The 16,808-nt window shown below is 39.5% G+C and overlaps 1 protein-coding gene across 2 annotated transcripts in view; it reads left to right on the plus strand.

Moving 5' to 3' along the window:
- CDH8 (cadherin 8) overlaps positions 1 to 16,808 on the plus strand; it is a 354,111-nt gene that overhangs the window by 180,353 nt on the left and 156,950 nt on the right. For both annotated transcript variants that reach the window (XM_073796978.1, XM_019935532.3), the window contains exon 4: positions 11,718 to 11,885. In XM_073796978.1, coding sequence (XP_073653079.1) covers positions 11,718 to 11,885 — 168 coding nt within the window. The remainder of the gene's footprint in view (positions 1 to 11,717; positions 11,886 to 16,808) is intronic.

A 16,808-nucleotide genomic window follows, 5' to 3' on the forward strand; every position in this document is an offset into this window, starting at 1 on the left:
GCAGTCTTCGCCAATGCCTGTCTTACTTTCTGCATTTTATAGATACTTCAAATCAGGGTCAGTGAGTCACTGGAAGCTCCCTGAGGGAGGTCCGTGAGTTGGTCTAGCACCTCTGGGTTAGCGATTACTAAAAGAGGAAGAGCAATGACGATTATTTGAAGCTAACAGGCAAACTTACACGCAGAGCACTCTGAAGTCAGTGATTGCTGATCATCTAGACCCTCCAAAGTGTAGAGGAGAGCAGTCGGTGTAACAGGAAATACAGAGAGGAATATCAGGTCTATTACTGTCTCAACCGTGTTAAAGCTCATGGAATATAAATAATTTAATAAGGCCACAAAAGTTCATGAGTCTTCATCTTTTAGCAGGAACTGCAATAGGTACCTGACTGGGTGGTTGTAAAAAATAACGATGAGGTGATGGTGATAATAATTTCAATACCTGTCCAGGTAAATATCTACTCTTTGCCAGCCATTGTGCTAAGCACCTTGTATGCACATAGACTTCGTACCTGCATAGGGCCTGGCACAAAGGAGGCTCAGTAAGATATGGAGTCTTATTATTTTTACTGTGATTGATCTTTACAGTCACCCAGCAATAATGTAGAATTAGTGGTAGTTATAGTAGCAGTACTAGTGATCAGCTAGTTACTATTATATTATTGGCTAAATATTTTAGATGCATTATCTTCCTTAATAATCATTTTATGAACACAAAAGCCTATGGGTAAGTACTATCTCTTTGTAACGGAGGAAAAAAACAGGGGCTCAAAGATGTTAAAAAGTTACCCAGGTTATTTATGACACTTGGAATCGGAAGGGTCAGAAATCAACCCTGATGTCCCATATCAAATCCCGGGCTCTTAAAACACCATGTTGCACTTGTCCATGTCAGCAGGCTAAAAGCAATATGACGTGCTGGGTCTGATTGAGATCTGGGGTCAGACAATTCCTCTGAGGCATTAGAGGAATCAGGGCCACTTTAACATTTGGGGATAGTATCAGTTTTGAGTATCTGTTAGGCTCTGTGAACAAGTGCTAGGTGCTGTTTCATGTAACCTCAGGTGGATGTTACTATCTCTGCTGTATAGATGAGGAGACTGAGGTTCCAAGAGTTGAAAATAGTTTCTTAACTTTGGCTCCATTTCTTAGTCGGTGAAAACAGAGCTTGTGCTTTATCTACTCAATCCCCACCCCCCACCCCCCGTTCTCGTCTGCCCAAGTCCTGAACTGCTAAGAGAAAGCATCCAATTTTGTAGCGACCTTTGCTTTGCTTTTTAAACCACCCATACTTATTATACATATAATTAGTTATTGGAATTATAGCTTAAGGAAAGAATAGTGTCATCCTGTTCTTCACAGAAATAATTCCACTTGATTGAGGAGTCCCTGGAAGTGTTTTCATTTAGGGGAAAAGAAATTTCACCTTAATTCTGAATAGGAATAATTGCGAGGATTTCAGTGTAACTGAAAGTTGGCATTTTAAATAACATCAGTTATTGGCTAGCCTGTGTGTTGATGCTATAAATGGTGGCTTTTGCAAAACTACTTAATAGGGGAATCCAGGAGCTACAGAAGCGACAGTCCGTACACTAAATGCACTATGAACATTGTATGTAAAAATATAGAGATGGGGTATCATTGTTATTTCACTTACAACTATTTCATATGTTATTCTATATGGATATGAAGATAGACGTGGCTGTGATCCACGCAGTGGGAAAACTTTAAAGTTGTAGTTAAGTATATGGAGTTTTTTTTTTGTTCTTTCTTTGCCAAGGGGCAGTGTATTATTTCATTAATAATTCATACTTAAGATTCTAGAGACCCAGATTTGTATCCTTGCTCAGCCACAGTCTGTGACATTGTCCAAGACCTTTCTCAGTGCTGGACCACATTCCAAATCCCTAATATTCATGTGATAATACATTTTCAATTCTGACAGATGAACTGAATTTTCCTATGGATTCCTGTAGGAAAATTTAGCTGTCATAACTATACATTTTCCAAGAGAAGTAAATAACAGTGGAACTTCAAAAATAGAAAAACCAAAGCATTGCTGATAAAGCATATAGATCAAAAGAAGTTGTTCATGAATTCATCCTTAACTAATTCAATTTTTGAAGTGTTACTAGTATACATAGCTCATCAGCATCACTGTTTTGAGTGATCCTGAGAATATCTGAAATATTAGAACAGTGCACCACAAATTTATACTGAGACATTCAATAAATAACTCAAATGTCAATTATGAAATGAGTACAATATCTAACGAAACCATGAGAACCCCTGGCTTCTTTAATCTGCAACACACACACACATCACTGGCATTCAGGAAGTGCTGTGCCCTTCCTCTGGCAAACCAGCATGACCTTAAGAAGTGACTCTTGCAATGGTACAGAATAGCTCTTGAGTCTCCCTTGAGCCTTGAAGGCAGCAAGACTTGGTTTGAATCTTGACACCCTCCTTCCCGACTTAACGGCTCTGTTACCTTATAACTGTATCTAAATGTCTCTGGTCCCCAGATACATGACAATTATTAATATTTATCAAGTGCTTACATAAGCCAGGGCTGAGTCCCCAAAGCGGCTAGAGAAATTATCTACAATTATCATTTTTTTCTGTCTCTCTTTCTTCTTCCTTTTTCACTCCCTCGTACCTTCTCTCTTGACCTTTGTGTTATTTTCTTCCCTGCTACATTTGATGATACCTATTATGGGCCAGAGATTGTGTTCAGTTCTGGGTATTCAAAGATGAATGAGACATGGTTCCTGTCCTCAGTAATTTACTACCAGGATAGGTTGACATAATAGGGCAAGTGGTGAAATGGAGAAGAAACAGAAAAGTAAGTGACATGAGGAAGTTCCTAGCAAAGATGGGTAAGATCCAAAAGAAGAAAAGTCATTAGTTCTACCTGGGAAGGCTCCTTGGCTTCTGAAACATCAGAGCTGAAAGGATGGATGGAGTTTTAAGAGGTCGATAAAGGGCAAGTGTGGACGAGGCTGCATTATCTACACAGAGTTGTGGAGGCACAGAAGCATGTGGAAAGTCTGAAGAAAGGTAAGTATCTGGGGAATCAAAGGCATATGCTGTGTAGAATGTTGTAGTCAAGATGAATCTGGGTACAAATCATGTAGAGATCTGGATGCAAAAAATATTAATTTTTGTTACATGAATACCACTGTGGAGGCATTACCATTTTGAAGTTGGTAAGAGATGTTCTTGCAGCATCGCTGACTATAATCTTTGTTTCTAATATTTAAAATAACATATGTTTACTTTATTGTTAACGCTGAATTAATATCTAAATTTTATTTACATATATATGTCTATATATTTATAAAATATAAATACAAAAGCATATATATATATATATGGGTGAATGTATATATGCCCACATATATATATATGTATATGTTTATAAAAATAAATACCAAAATATGTATTATATTTCATATATCTCTATATGTGTCTGTATCTATATCTGATGTATAAAGTAAAACATTTGGCTTTTACCTCTCGTGTAATAATACCAACCTAAACTCTTATTTGGCAATTAATAAGATTTTAAACATGATTGGTGAGCTTCAGGAAATTTCAGTGACTTGCCCAAAATCACATGGTTAGTAATACTCCTGAAATAAATTTTCATCTATATAATCCCAGACCATTTTCTAACAGATGCAGTCCTATACTTTCTATTGCAGAGTGCTAGGAAATGTGGCAGTGAACCTCCAATTCCTTCACAAAACACATCAAGTTATCTTCATTTATATTCTTTGCCAAATTGTTATAAGCACTTATATAAGATTAATCATGGGATGCATTATTTTTATTTTTTTTATTTTGTTTTTGTTTTTTTTTGCGGTACGCAGGCCTCTCACTGTTGTGGCCTCTCCTGTTGCAGAGCACAGGCTCCGGATGCGCAGGCTCAGCGGCCATGGCTCACGGGCCTAGCCTCTCCGCGGCATGAGGGATATTCCCGGACCGGGGCACAAAACCGTGTCCCCTGCATCGGCAGGCGGACTCTCAATCACTGCGCCACCAGGGAAGCCTGGCATACATTATTTTTAAAATAAAATTTTTAAAATGTTACAAGCATTTTAAGTTGCTACATAATATTTTTTTAACATCTTCATTGGAGTATAATTGCTTTACAATGGTGTGTTAGTTTCTACTGTATAACAAAGTGAATCAGCTATACGTGTACATATATCCCCATATCTCCTCCTTCTTGCGTCTCCCTCCCACCGTCCCTATCCCAACCCTCTAAGTGGTCACAAAGCACTGAGCTGATCTCCCTGTGCTATGCAGCTGCTTCCCACTAGCTATCTGTTTTACATTTGGTTGTGTATATATGTCCATGCCACTCTCTCACTTCGTCCCAACTTACCCTTCCCCCTCTCCGTGTCCTCAAGTCCATTCTCTACATCTGCGTCTTTATTCCTGTCCTGCCCTTAAGTTCTTCAGAACCTTTTTTTAAATATATGTTCCATATATATATGCGTTAGCATACAGTATTTGTTTTTCTCTTTCTTTCTGAATTTTATTTTATTTTTTTATACAGCAGGTTCTTATTAGTCATCAGTTATATACACATAAGTGTATACATGTCAATCCCAATCGCCCAATTCATCACACCACCACCACCATCACCACCCCTGCTTTCCCCCTTGGTGTCCATATGTTTTTTCTCTACTTCTGTGTCTCAACTTCTGCTCTGCAAACCGGTTCATCTGTACCATTTTTCTAGGTTCCACTTATATGCGTTAATATATGATATTTGCTTTTCTCTTTTTGACTGACTTCACTCTGTAAGACAGTCTCTAGATCCATCCACGTCTCGACAAATGACCCAATTTCGTTCCTTTTTATGGCTGAGTAATATTCCATTGTATATATGTACATCTTCTTTATCTGTTCATCTGTGGATGGGCGTTTAGGTTGCTTCCATGACCTACCTGGCTATTGTAAATAGTGCTGCAGTGAACACTGGGGTGCATGTGTCTTTTTGAATTATGGTTTTCTCTGGGTGTGTGCCCAGTAGTGGGATTGTTGGATCATATGGTAATTCTATTTTTAGTTTTTTAAGGAACCTCCATACTGTTCTCCACAGTGGCTGTATCAATTTACATTCCCACCAACAGTGCAAGAGGGTTGCCTTTTCTCCTCACCGTCTCCAGCATTTGTTGTTTGTAGATTTTCTGATGATGCCCGTTTTAACTGGTGTGAGGTGATACCTCATTGTAGTTTTGATTTACATTTCTCTAATAATTAATGATATTGAGCATTCTTTCCTGTGCATCTTGGCCATGAATTTTTATAATATCTGCTTAATATTTTATGCATTTGATCATTACAACCTTAACTGCTAATTTAATATTTCCCAGTGTTACATATTTAAATTACTTGCCTTTTTAAAAATACCATACAAAAAAGTGAACATCTTAATGCAAAAATTTGAGGGGTTAGGAGAAAAGAAATTTGTCATTTCCTTGGAATATGTTCTTAGTTTTAAAAATACCAGGTCAAAGTATCTAAACAAGCTTTTGATTCCTGATACTTAAACACATTAGCTTTCTAATTATGTTATATTTTGCAAAAGCACCAGAGATATCTGAGAAATCTAGTTTCTCCAAATCCAGACCATTCTCTCTGTCTACCTATCTACCTGTCTATCACCTATCTAATTGATAAGTTATTAGTCACAAAGAAAGGTAAATGGAGTTTTTTCTGAACGCTATAAAGGTTGAACAGTTTTCTAATGTTTCACTTTCTCCTTTGCAATGTATCTGTGCGGATTTGGCATTATTGAAGTTATTGTATCAAAGCTATTATTCAGTGATAAGGTGGGCATGCATTGAAGGGTCTTTGGTTGTATACCCTTCACCCCTCATAACTGGCAGCATGTAGTACAAATTCCATAAGTAGCAGAAAGTATGGGTGTAGGATATTACCCCCCAAAAGAATTTTTCCCTGATGAATTTGTACCACTTAACCTCATAATTGAAAGACTCTTTTTCAGAGATCGTAAGGTGATAATTGCACGTTATATTGGCAAGAGTTTGGGGGAATAACAGAGCTAGTTTTTTCATAACTAGGATAATGTGTTCAACAAGTCTTATTCAAATAGGAGTTTAGCACAGCATTTTATATCAACTGCAATCTTTGAACAGCACAATCTGGGAGACCCACAAAGAGTGAATTACAGTAATCAGCCTTCAAAATGACAAAGGAGTTAATCAGCATCTCCTTGCCTTTCTCATGAAGCCTCTCAATCTGGTGATATCACAGAAATTATAAAAGGAAGTCTTCGTGACGGATACAAAATGCTTCTCAAATGATAATACCAAAGACAATGGGAAGAAAAAAATAAAGACTCAACTTTTAAATTTTTGAGATGACTGAATTCTAATAAGAAGTACTCCCTGAATGATGAGACATAAGGAATAGCTGTTTAGTACTTGGGAGGAACTTAGGCCAGGCTAGGATTTAAATTCTTAAACTTCCGCCCAAGGGAAATCTCCATGTGATTGAATACAGTTAAGATGAAACCATGTCTTTTAAATACAGGAGAATCAAGCACATTGGTCTATTCACAGTAGGGTGGTGAATGCCAGCTTCAGAGCAAGATGATTCCCTCTTTCCCCTGTTAATCCTCCTGCCAGGGTTCACCTCCAATCTCATACCTTCCCAACCCTACTCCCAGTGCCGGGTTCAAAATCTCCATTGAATTCAATTCACAGAGAATGGACTAGTCTCATTAATTGAATTTTCTGATTAGATTAGATTTTCAAAATGGAGTTCCAGGGAAACACTTCTAGAATTTAATAGTTTACATTTCCCTTTTCTGAGTCTACTTTGCAGTTAATGTGATCAAGGATTCAGCAGGACAGGCTCATCCTTCTGAACATCAATTGTGGATTTTTCTTCTACTGGAAATGTTAGAGCCTCCTATTTTCAAGGAAAAAAAAATGTGTCCCAGGGAAGTTCTGTGATTTTTCCAAAGGCAACTATTTAAGGTGTCTAACTAAGTCAGCCCTAGACCCCTTCCTGAGTTGAAAATTTACAAAAGCCAAAGACAAAATCTCTAACAGTTTTCATTGTATCAACTCCAAGTCATATGCTGTTTTCTTTTTTGTGAGGTTATTTACCATACTAACTGCCCCTGAAGAAAGCATGTTGTATACTACTCTCCAAAAAACTGATAACTCTGATTTGTTGCCAACTTGGTGTAATGGAAGTTTAAACATAATATTTAAGCTTGTGAACACATTGCTGGGCACTGAGGATGTGTGACTATAAGTACATGGGGAGACGTGGACACTACTTTTGCTTGACCACTACTTTGAAAAAGAGGAACACAGTCTATTTCTCGGGAGATGGGAAGCTATTTAAAATAAGCACCATCAAAAGTTGTTTTAAATTAGTTTACTTTGGCAAAAAGGGTATAAGGATCTTTTCTCTGTCTTCTTAAAATCACAGGTGAAAATGGACAAAAGTGCCATTTAATTGAGGATTATAGTCACATTTTAGTCTTCATGGTTCAAAAGCTGTGACTTCTCAAATCAGAGAGGGAAAATCACTTATTACTATATTTTCTCTTCTGTATTTGGTGATATTTAATACCAAACAATTATTAAAACATAGAAGTCCTTCTCTTGTCCACAAAAGAAATAGCTTAAAGCTACTAATACTTGGGAGAATATGTGGGCCAAAGCAAATAATTCAGGGTAGAAGAAGTAGAAAGAACGTTTAAGGCAGTTTTTAAGCTTCTGTTTTAGGAGTTTATTAACATCTTGCCGTATCTATGCATGTGAAATGATCTGCCTTTTGTATAGGAATTTAAAAAGTTAAGTAACATGTATAGATATGCCCCAACACAAGGAGAAAAATAGAAGGACCAAAGGCACTTGTGGTTTTTCTTATCCTGCTTTTATGGGCACAAGGTAGCAGGAAAAATGTTCCAGAAACTATGTCTTGGATTTTTTAATGAGTTGCTGCTAGTTGTAAGGCAATGGGCTCAGGCAAAGCAAAAGCTGTTCATTACAGTTTGTACTGAAGCCAGTTTCGTGTGTGGCACACCCTAAGGACATGGGAGACACTCCCCACTTAACCTTAAAATATCAGGAAACCTACTCTCAATGTTGTACAATAAAAGAAGAAGGTGTGAAACCTCCCAGGTGTGCAGCTTCCCAGATGGGTCATCGTGAGCAACTCACTTCACTGTATACGTATTATTCTCATGTTACAGATAAGGAACCAAATACCTGTCTGGCCATCTCAAGGAGCAGTCCTTTAGACAGCTATACGCGATGACATTGATGTAAGAATGACATGGTGGAAACATGTTTGACACGTGGCTAAAGAACCAGTATCCGAACCATATCTTTTAGGGTCCTGGCAGGAGTGGGGTGATTCAGGAGAGTTTAATGAGGGAAGTACTGAGAAAAGTATGGCCAGGTTAAGAGAGCCCATTAAGGAATAGGGAAGCCCCACAAGGCCAGCAGCAGAAGTGCTAATATCATTCCTAGACCTGAAGGAGCCAGGGAAGGAGGCGCTAACAGACACTAGAGTTTTGCTCTAGTGTTATCCCAAGATAGAAACCGTAGATGGCCAAGCATGTGACTGAGGTATTGGGTGGTCTGGAACCTCACCCTGCTCCAGCCTCCCTATCTCCTGGGGTGGTGTGCATTGGTGGAGTCTAACGCAAAGCCAGCAAGTAAGTCCATCCATAGAGGCCACTCTCCCACACCAAAAGTAGGTGCAGAATGCTGGAGAGTGGATGTGGAAGAGCAGCTGGCAAGTGTTCAGCACTCGAACCAGTATCCAGATAAGCATTAAATTCTGTTTGGGAAGCCAGAAGGGGAGGGGAGACAGTACGGTTGGGTAACTACTGTGTGACAAGAACTTTGCATGATTTATCTCACATCGTCTTAGAATCCCCTTGATGAGAGGCTGATTATTATCTCCATTTAACGGGGGAGGTGAGCCCTGGTGGGTTTAATAATGTGTTCATGATCACAAAGCTTGTAAGTGTGAGGATAATATGAGAAACCAAACTTGCTTGACTTCAATAGGTGGGAGCATTTATAAGGGGACTCTAACTTGTCAACAGATGGGCATCATAGGTAGTAGGAAGCTGTATACCTTGATGGTGGAGGACATCAACATTTCTGTAATAGATGGAAACCCAGGGAGCTCTTCTTGTCCCATTAAAGCAAGGCCTGCTGTCATGATGCTTCACTCATATTCTGATACAACTCACAGACACTGACCCAAGTATGCTATTTTCAAACGAGCTTCAAAACTATTTTAATTCCATGTGTCTGAGAGACATCACAGTTTTTTTTTTAATTTACCCTCTCATGATATATTAAAAAAAATGATGAGAATAATACATACCAGTCTTCTCTGACTCTGAGGAAGCTGTAAAAATTCTTCCACTGAAGTAACCTAAGAGGATTAATGTGTAGACCTTAATCCATCAACTTCTTTGAAAACAGTTGCTGCCTCCCTTGAGGAATTATATTGCTTTTCTCTGATTATTAGAAGCTCTACATCAAATTCCAAAGTCCAGTGGATGGCTTTAATTCATGATGACCTTAAATTCTGGTGGTACCTAAACTTCACAAACTACAAGTTACTCATGTTACTAGCATGGGGGTAAAACTGTTTTCTAATCCTTCTTACTGGAATTGGGCCCATACTGAAGATTCTGAGTCATGAAAATATACATCCATAGCGGAGTAACCGTGTTGGCATCTTGTCATGCTGATAATGAGGTTTTCTTATTGTTGTTTTTACTGTCTTTTGCCTAGATGTTTATTTTCCTCTCAGCAATGCCTCACAGTGATCCAAATCAGAATGATGGCTATATTTCTGTTTTTCTCTTCTTTCAGTTTTTTGTTTATAACCATATACGTATGACCTATTGACTTATATTACAATATGGTCAAATCCTGAAAGAAATCACTGTATTGAAAGATATCAGTATGTTACTATCCAGACTTCCAAATAGGCAGGGTTATCCAGTTGAGTACTCCCTGAATGGGAAGCTCTGATATAAAGGTGGCTTCAAGGTTGAAGAAAGTGCATAAGAACTCACAGCTTTTCCCAGAGCCTGCTCACTGACTGGGTGGATTAGATTTCCCTGGGCACTCTTGTGCCTCGGCTGATACTTGAATGATTCAGGGACTTGAAATCCTTGCAAACCTTTTACAGACAGATGATATAATTAGAGCATATGAGTCCAAAAACACAGGATTACAACTTCAGACATGACCAAGTGATTCACTCATCTTCAATTTGAATTGAACATTTATGATGTCCCTGAGGTTAGAAGTAAGGGGCAAATTGTCTTTAATGCAGAGACTTTTCCTTCACTTGGTCCAGAGAGGTAACACATTCATTCAATAGGGATATTCTGGACTAGTGACAAACACTTCTATTTTGGGCTTTTAGTAATATGGGGTGGGCATCTTATGGCATAGAGTTAAGTAAAACTGCAGGGCACAGAAAAATATAGTATCATCATAATAAGATATCTGGATGGTTATTTGAAATGGGAAGGATAGCAATATCGGTTAATATGGGAATGCCCAAGTTACTCATAGTACATTAATTCAATGAAAAATTATACAGCTATAAGAAGTAATGAGTTGGACCTCTAACCATTGACAAGATCTCAAAGATATCCACTGTGTGAAAAAAGAAAGTCTCAGAACAATGACTATACTGTGATCACATTTGTGGTTAAATGTTCATGTGCACATTTGCACATTTGTATGCATATACATGTGAAAATATACACATCAAAATATTAGCAGTATCTATGAAAAGAGGTATGAGGGTAGGGAGAGGGCTAAATAAAGATTTTTCAAAATATCAGGAATATCTAAGAAGATTTTGAATCTTTAATAAGAATATTAAATTACTAGTGACACACAGAGAAGCAGAAGATGAAACCCTGAAAATATGTCAGAAAAAATACTAACATTTTAGCACTGATACTATGTTATTTTATATGATTTTATGTTTACTCCCTTTTCTCTTTTCTATATCTTCCCATTTCTCTAAAATATTTATTACTTTTACTATAGTCATGATGTAACTAAACAATTAAAATATAAATGTAGTTGAACAATGCCTTAAGATTTAGACACTTGCCTATATTAACTCTGATTGGCATTTTATTTGTCTGAGTTGATTCTAAGGATGCATTTATTTCTTTCATCTCTCTGATGTATTTGTGAGCCTCAGAATGATTTATCTCTGACCTCAGAGCCTTCTAGCTATTTGTGTATTTACTTCTCTTGTAGGGGAATTGGAGTCTGTGATAAATTATAGGATTCTTTCACTTCCAGGATTTTCCAGAGTAGATGAAGCTATGTTATGATTTATACTTTAATTTTGTAGGCAAGAGTATGCCATTCAGCTTACTTTCTAATGTATATATTCGCAAGTTCTTTTTTTTATAAATTATAAAATGTATTTTTGCAAGTTATCCACTACTGTCTATGACTACAGTCTTTCTCAGTGTTGGCATCAGAGATGCACACCAGCTAAATGTCAAGAGAAAAGAGAAAATTATCTGAGTGGGGTCCTGATGTATGCACGTGTGTGTGTGTGTGTGTGTGTGTGTGTGTGTGATTCACACATTGATTTTTGAATGAGCTGTCCGGCTAAAAGTCATTCTCCCATTTTTTTTCCCCTCAGCAATTATAAAAACTGCCCTTCCCAATATGGACAGAGAAGCCAAGGAGGAGTACCTGGTTGTTATCCAAGCCAAAGATATGGGTGGACACTCGGGTGGCCTATCTGGAACCACAACGCTTACAGTGACCCTCACTGACGTGAATGACAATCCTCCAAAATTTGCCCAGAGTAAGTGAATTCCCCATGCTGGTGAGCATCTAAGTATGATGTTTCCCTTTGAATCTATATTCTAATTTTCAGTGATTTGAAAAATTGATAGCAATCACTGACTGCTTATTATGTGCAAGGTATGGTAATTCATATATATGAAAAACTCTCCTATCACTTTGGTACTAAATGTATCCTCACTTTACAGATTTCAAAGAATTTAAGAACATTTCTGAATATTAAGCATAAAGTAAACAATGGAGCTGAGAATTAGAACCAGCAAGTCTGGCCGCAAGATTTGTGCCTATTTCTCTATTGCATGGTACCTCCCATTAAGAAAACTCAAGAGAATGATTGAAATGCACCTCAGATATTGTCCTATCAATAGTCCCACTTGTATAAAAGAAACTAAATCTCTAGAGCCTGAGGTTGGGAAGGCAGATATACAGTACACTTGCTGCAAAATATACACTCTTCCTTCCTGTGGCTGGTGGGACATCAGTGATCACTGACTCTACCTGTTCCTACTAAAGCTGTGCTTGGCCCCAGAAACCTCTCAGCAGCACTGTAGGCAGCCACCATCAATGAATCAAGGAGACAATCATTATTTGCCAACTTTCTTGTACTCTCATAGAACCCTTTCCTTCTGTGCATTTATCCAAGTAATGTGACATTAGAGAGATGATTTGGGAAGGACTTTCTGACATGCAAAGTCTTGAAATGAGAGAAATAAATGATGAATAGGAATTAGCTGGAACAAGGTGAAACTGGGGAAGGGAGGATGGACATTGCAACTAGAAGAAAAGGCTGTCCAAAAGCCCCAAGGAAGAAGGGTGTACGGCCCTGGATGAGAACTGAAAAAATTTCACTACAGCTGGAGCACGAGGCTGGAGAGTTAGGCGGGAATTAGCCATCCTTGGATTTGCGGGTCATTTTAAGTACCAAGACTTTTATCCTAAGATCACTAGGAAGTCATTAAAATATTTTAACTTGTAGGTTAAGTAACAAGATTTGATTCTAGGGAAATTAGAGAAAATGGAATCTGGCCTTCTTCCAGTGTCTTTCCACACTGCAGCCAGGTAAGGGGTGCTTGTAATCATTCATGTAAAAGGTGATGTAAGCCCTGGCAAGCAAGGTTGGTCGCAGTGGGAGTGGAGAAAGTGCATAAGGGTGTTAGATATTTAAGAGCTAATGGTAACAAAAATCTAAGAATAGATTGCATTTTCAGTTGAGGAGGTGAGTTATCCTATTTCTGACATGAGAGATTACATGCATGCTAGTGCTCCTTGCTGGGATAGGAAATACCTTAGGAAAACCAGTTTTTGCAGAGAGAGAGGAGAGAGAGGAGGGAGAAGGAGAGTGAGAGAGGAAGGGAAAGCCAGAGGTGCGGTTTGAAAGTGACACATTTGAGGTACCTTGGAGAATTTCTCTGCAAAAATGCCAAGGTAGAAAGAACAGAAAAGATGCATTTCATTAAGAATTTTAGGAAAAGTGGGAGTGAGAGCAGTGCCTCTTGACCAGTTTTGCTTCACCGACTCAGCTGTGGGAAAAGCACCACAACCGGCTCCAGCTGGAAGTGGGGGCTCAGACTTTAATCCACTGGAACATTTTCCGTGTGGATAGCATGAGGTAGAGCTTCAAAATGGCGGAGGAGTGAGCCGTGGAGATACCATATACATCAGAAATACATCTACATGTGGAACAACTCCTACAGAACACCAAATGAACACTAGCATAAGACCTCAGACCACCCAAAAGGCAAGGAACTCTCCACGTACGTGGGTAGGGCAAAAAAAAAAAAAAGGGACAAAAGAATAGGGAAGGGACCTGCACTTCTGGGAGGGAGCTGTGAAGGAGAAAAGGTTTCCACACACTACAAGCCCCTTCACTGGCAGAGACTGGGGGTGTGCAGGGGGGAAGCTTCGGAGCCACAGAGAGCGCAGCAACAGGGGTGCGGAGGGCAAAGTGGAGAGATTCCTGCACAGAGGATCGGTGCCGGCCAGCACTAACCAGCCCAAGAGGCTTGTCTGCTCACCCGCCGGGACGGGCGGGGGGCTGGGAGCTGAGGCTGGGGCTTCGGTCGGATCCCAGGGAGAGGACTGGGGTTGGCTGCGTGGACACAGCCTGAAGGGGCTAGTGTGCCACAGCTAGCCGGGAGAAAGTCTGGAGCTGCCTAAGAGGCAAGAGACCGTTGTTTTGGGGTTCGCGAGGAGAGGGGATTCAGAGCACCGCCTAAACGAGCTCCAGAGATGGGCGCGAGCCATGGCTATCAGCGCGGACCCCAGAGCCGGGCATGAAATGCTAAGGCTGCAGCTGCAGCCAACAAGAAGCCTGTGTGCGAGCACAGGGCACTATCCACACCTCCCCTCCTGGGAGCCTGTGCTGCCTGCCACTGCCAGGGTCCCATGACTGAGGGACAACATCCCTGGGAGAACACATGGCGCCTCAGGCTGTTACAACATCATGCTGGGCTCTGCCACCACAGGCTTGCCCCGCATTCCGCACCCCTTCCTCCCCCCAGCCGGAGTGAGCCAGAGCCCCCTAATCAGCTGCTCCTTTAACCTCATCCTGTCTGAGCAAAGAACAGATACCCTCAGGTTACCTACACACAGAGGCGGGGCCAAATCCAAAGCTAAACCCCAGGAGCTGTGCAAACAAAGAAGAGAAAGGGAAATCTCTCCCAGCAGCCTCAGGAGCAGCAGATTAAATCTCCACAATCAATTTCATGTACCTTGCATGAGTGTAATAGCTGAATGGACAACGAATCATCCCAAATGGAGGCAGTGGACTTTGGGAGCAACGATATATATATATTTTTTTCCTTTTCCCCTTTTTGTGAGTCTGTATGTGGATGCTTCCGTGTGTGACTTTGTCTGTATAGCATTGTTTTTACCATTAGTCTTAGGGTTCTATCTGGTTTTTTTTGTTTTTTTTTTTATTTTTAGTATAGTTTTTAGCACTTGTTATCATTGGTGGATTTGTTTTTTGGTTTGGTTGCTCTCTTCTTTCTTTCTTGTTAATTTTTAAATAATTTTTATTTTTAATAATCATTTTTTATTTTTCAGTTTAACGACTTTATTTTACTTTTTTTCTTTCTTTCTTTATTTTTTCTCCATTTTATTCTGAGCCGTGTGGATGACAGGGTCTTGGTGCTCTGGCCGGGCATCAGGCCTGTGCCTCTGGGGTGGGAGAGCCGAGTTCAGGACATTGGTCTTCCAGAGACCTCCCAGCTCCACGTAATATCAGAGGGCGAAAATCTCCCAGAGATCTCCATCTCAACGCCAAGACCCAGCTCTACTCAACAACCAGCAGGCTACAGTGCTGGACACCCTATGCCAAACAACTAGCAAGACAGGAACACAACCCCAACCATTAGCAGAGAGGCTGCCTAAAATCATAATAAGGTCACAGACACCCAAAAACACACCACTGGACACGGGCCTGCCCACCAGAAAGACAAGATCCAGCCTCATCCACCAGAACACAGGCACTAGTCCCCTCCACCAGGAAGCCTACACAACCCACTGAACCAACCTTAGCTACTGCTGGCAGACACCAAAAACAACAAGAACTATGAATCTGCAGCCTGCAAAAAGGAGACCCCAAACACAGTAAGTTAAGCAAAATGAGAAGAAAGAGAAACACACATCACATGAAGGAGCAAGGTAAAAACCCAACAGACCAAACAAATGAAGAGAAAATAGGCTTTCTACCTGAAAAAGATTTCAGAATAATGATAGTAAATATGATCCAAACTCTTGGAATTACAATGGAGAAAATACAAGAAACGTTTAACAAGGACATAGAAGAACTAAGGAGCAAACAAACAATGATGAACAACACCATATGAAATGAAAAATTCTCTAGAAGGAATCAGTAGCTGAATAACTGAGGCAGAAGAATGGGTAAGTGACCTGGAAGATTAAATAGTGGAAATAACTACTGCAGAGCAGAATAACGAAAAAAGAATGAAAAGAATTGAGGACAGTCTCAGAGACCTCTGGGACAACATTAAATGCACCATCATTTGAATTATTGGGGTCCCAGAAGAGGAAGAGAAAAAGAAAGGGACTGAGAAAATATTTGAAGAGATTATAGTTGAATACTTCCCTAATATGGAAATGGAAATAATTAATCAACTCCAGGAAGCACAGAGAGCCCCATACAGGATAAATCCAAGGAGAAACACACCAAGACACATATTAATCAAGCTATCAAAAATTAAATACAAAGAAAACATATTAAAAGCAGCAAGGGAAAAACAACAAATGACACACAAGGGAATCCCCATAAGGTTAACAGCTGATCTTTCAGCAGAATCTCTGCAAGCCAGAAGGGAGTGACAGGACATATTTAAAGTGATTAAAGGGAAAAACCTACAACCAAGATTACTCTACCCAGCAAGGATCTCATTCAGATTTGATGGAGAAATTAAAACCTTTGCATACAAGCAAAAGCTAAGAGAATTCAGCACCACCAAACCAGCTTTACAACAAATGCTAAAGGAACTTCTCTAGGCAGGAAACACAAGAGAAGGAAAAGACCTACAAAAACAAACCCAAAACAATTAAGAAAATGGTAATACGAACATACATATCGATAATTACCTTAAATGTAAATGGATTAAATGCTCCACCCAAAAGACATAGACTGGCTGAATGGATACAAAAACAAGACCCGTATATATGCTGTCTACAAGAGACCCACTTGAGACTTAGGGACACATACAGACTGAAAGTGAGGGGATGGAAAAAGATATTCCATGCAAATAGAAACCAAAAGAAAGCTGGAGTAGCAATTCTCATATCAGACAAAATAGACTTTAAAACAAAGACTGTTACAAGAGACAAAGAAGGACACTACATAATGATCAAGGGATAAATCCAAGAAGAAGATATAGCAATTGTAAATATTTATGCACCCAACATAGGATCACCTCAATAC

This window comes from Tursiops truncatus, chromosome 19, assembly GCF_011762595.2.
Source record: "Tursiops truncatus isolate mTurTru1 chromosome 19, mTurTru1.mat.Y, whole genome shotgun sequence".
Classification (NCBI taxonomy): Eukaryota; Metazoa; Chordata; class Mammalia; order Artiodactyla; family Delphinidae; genus Tursiops; species Tursiops truncatus.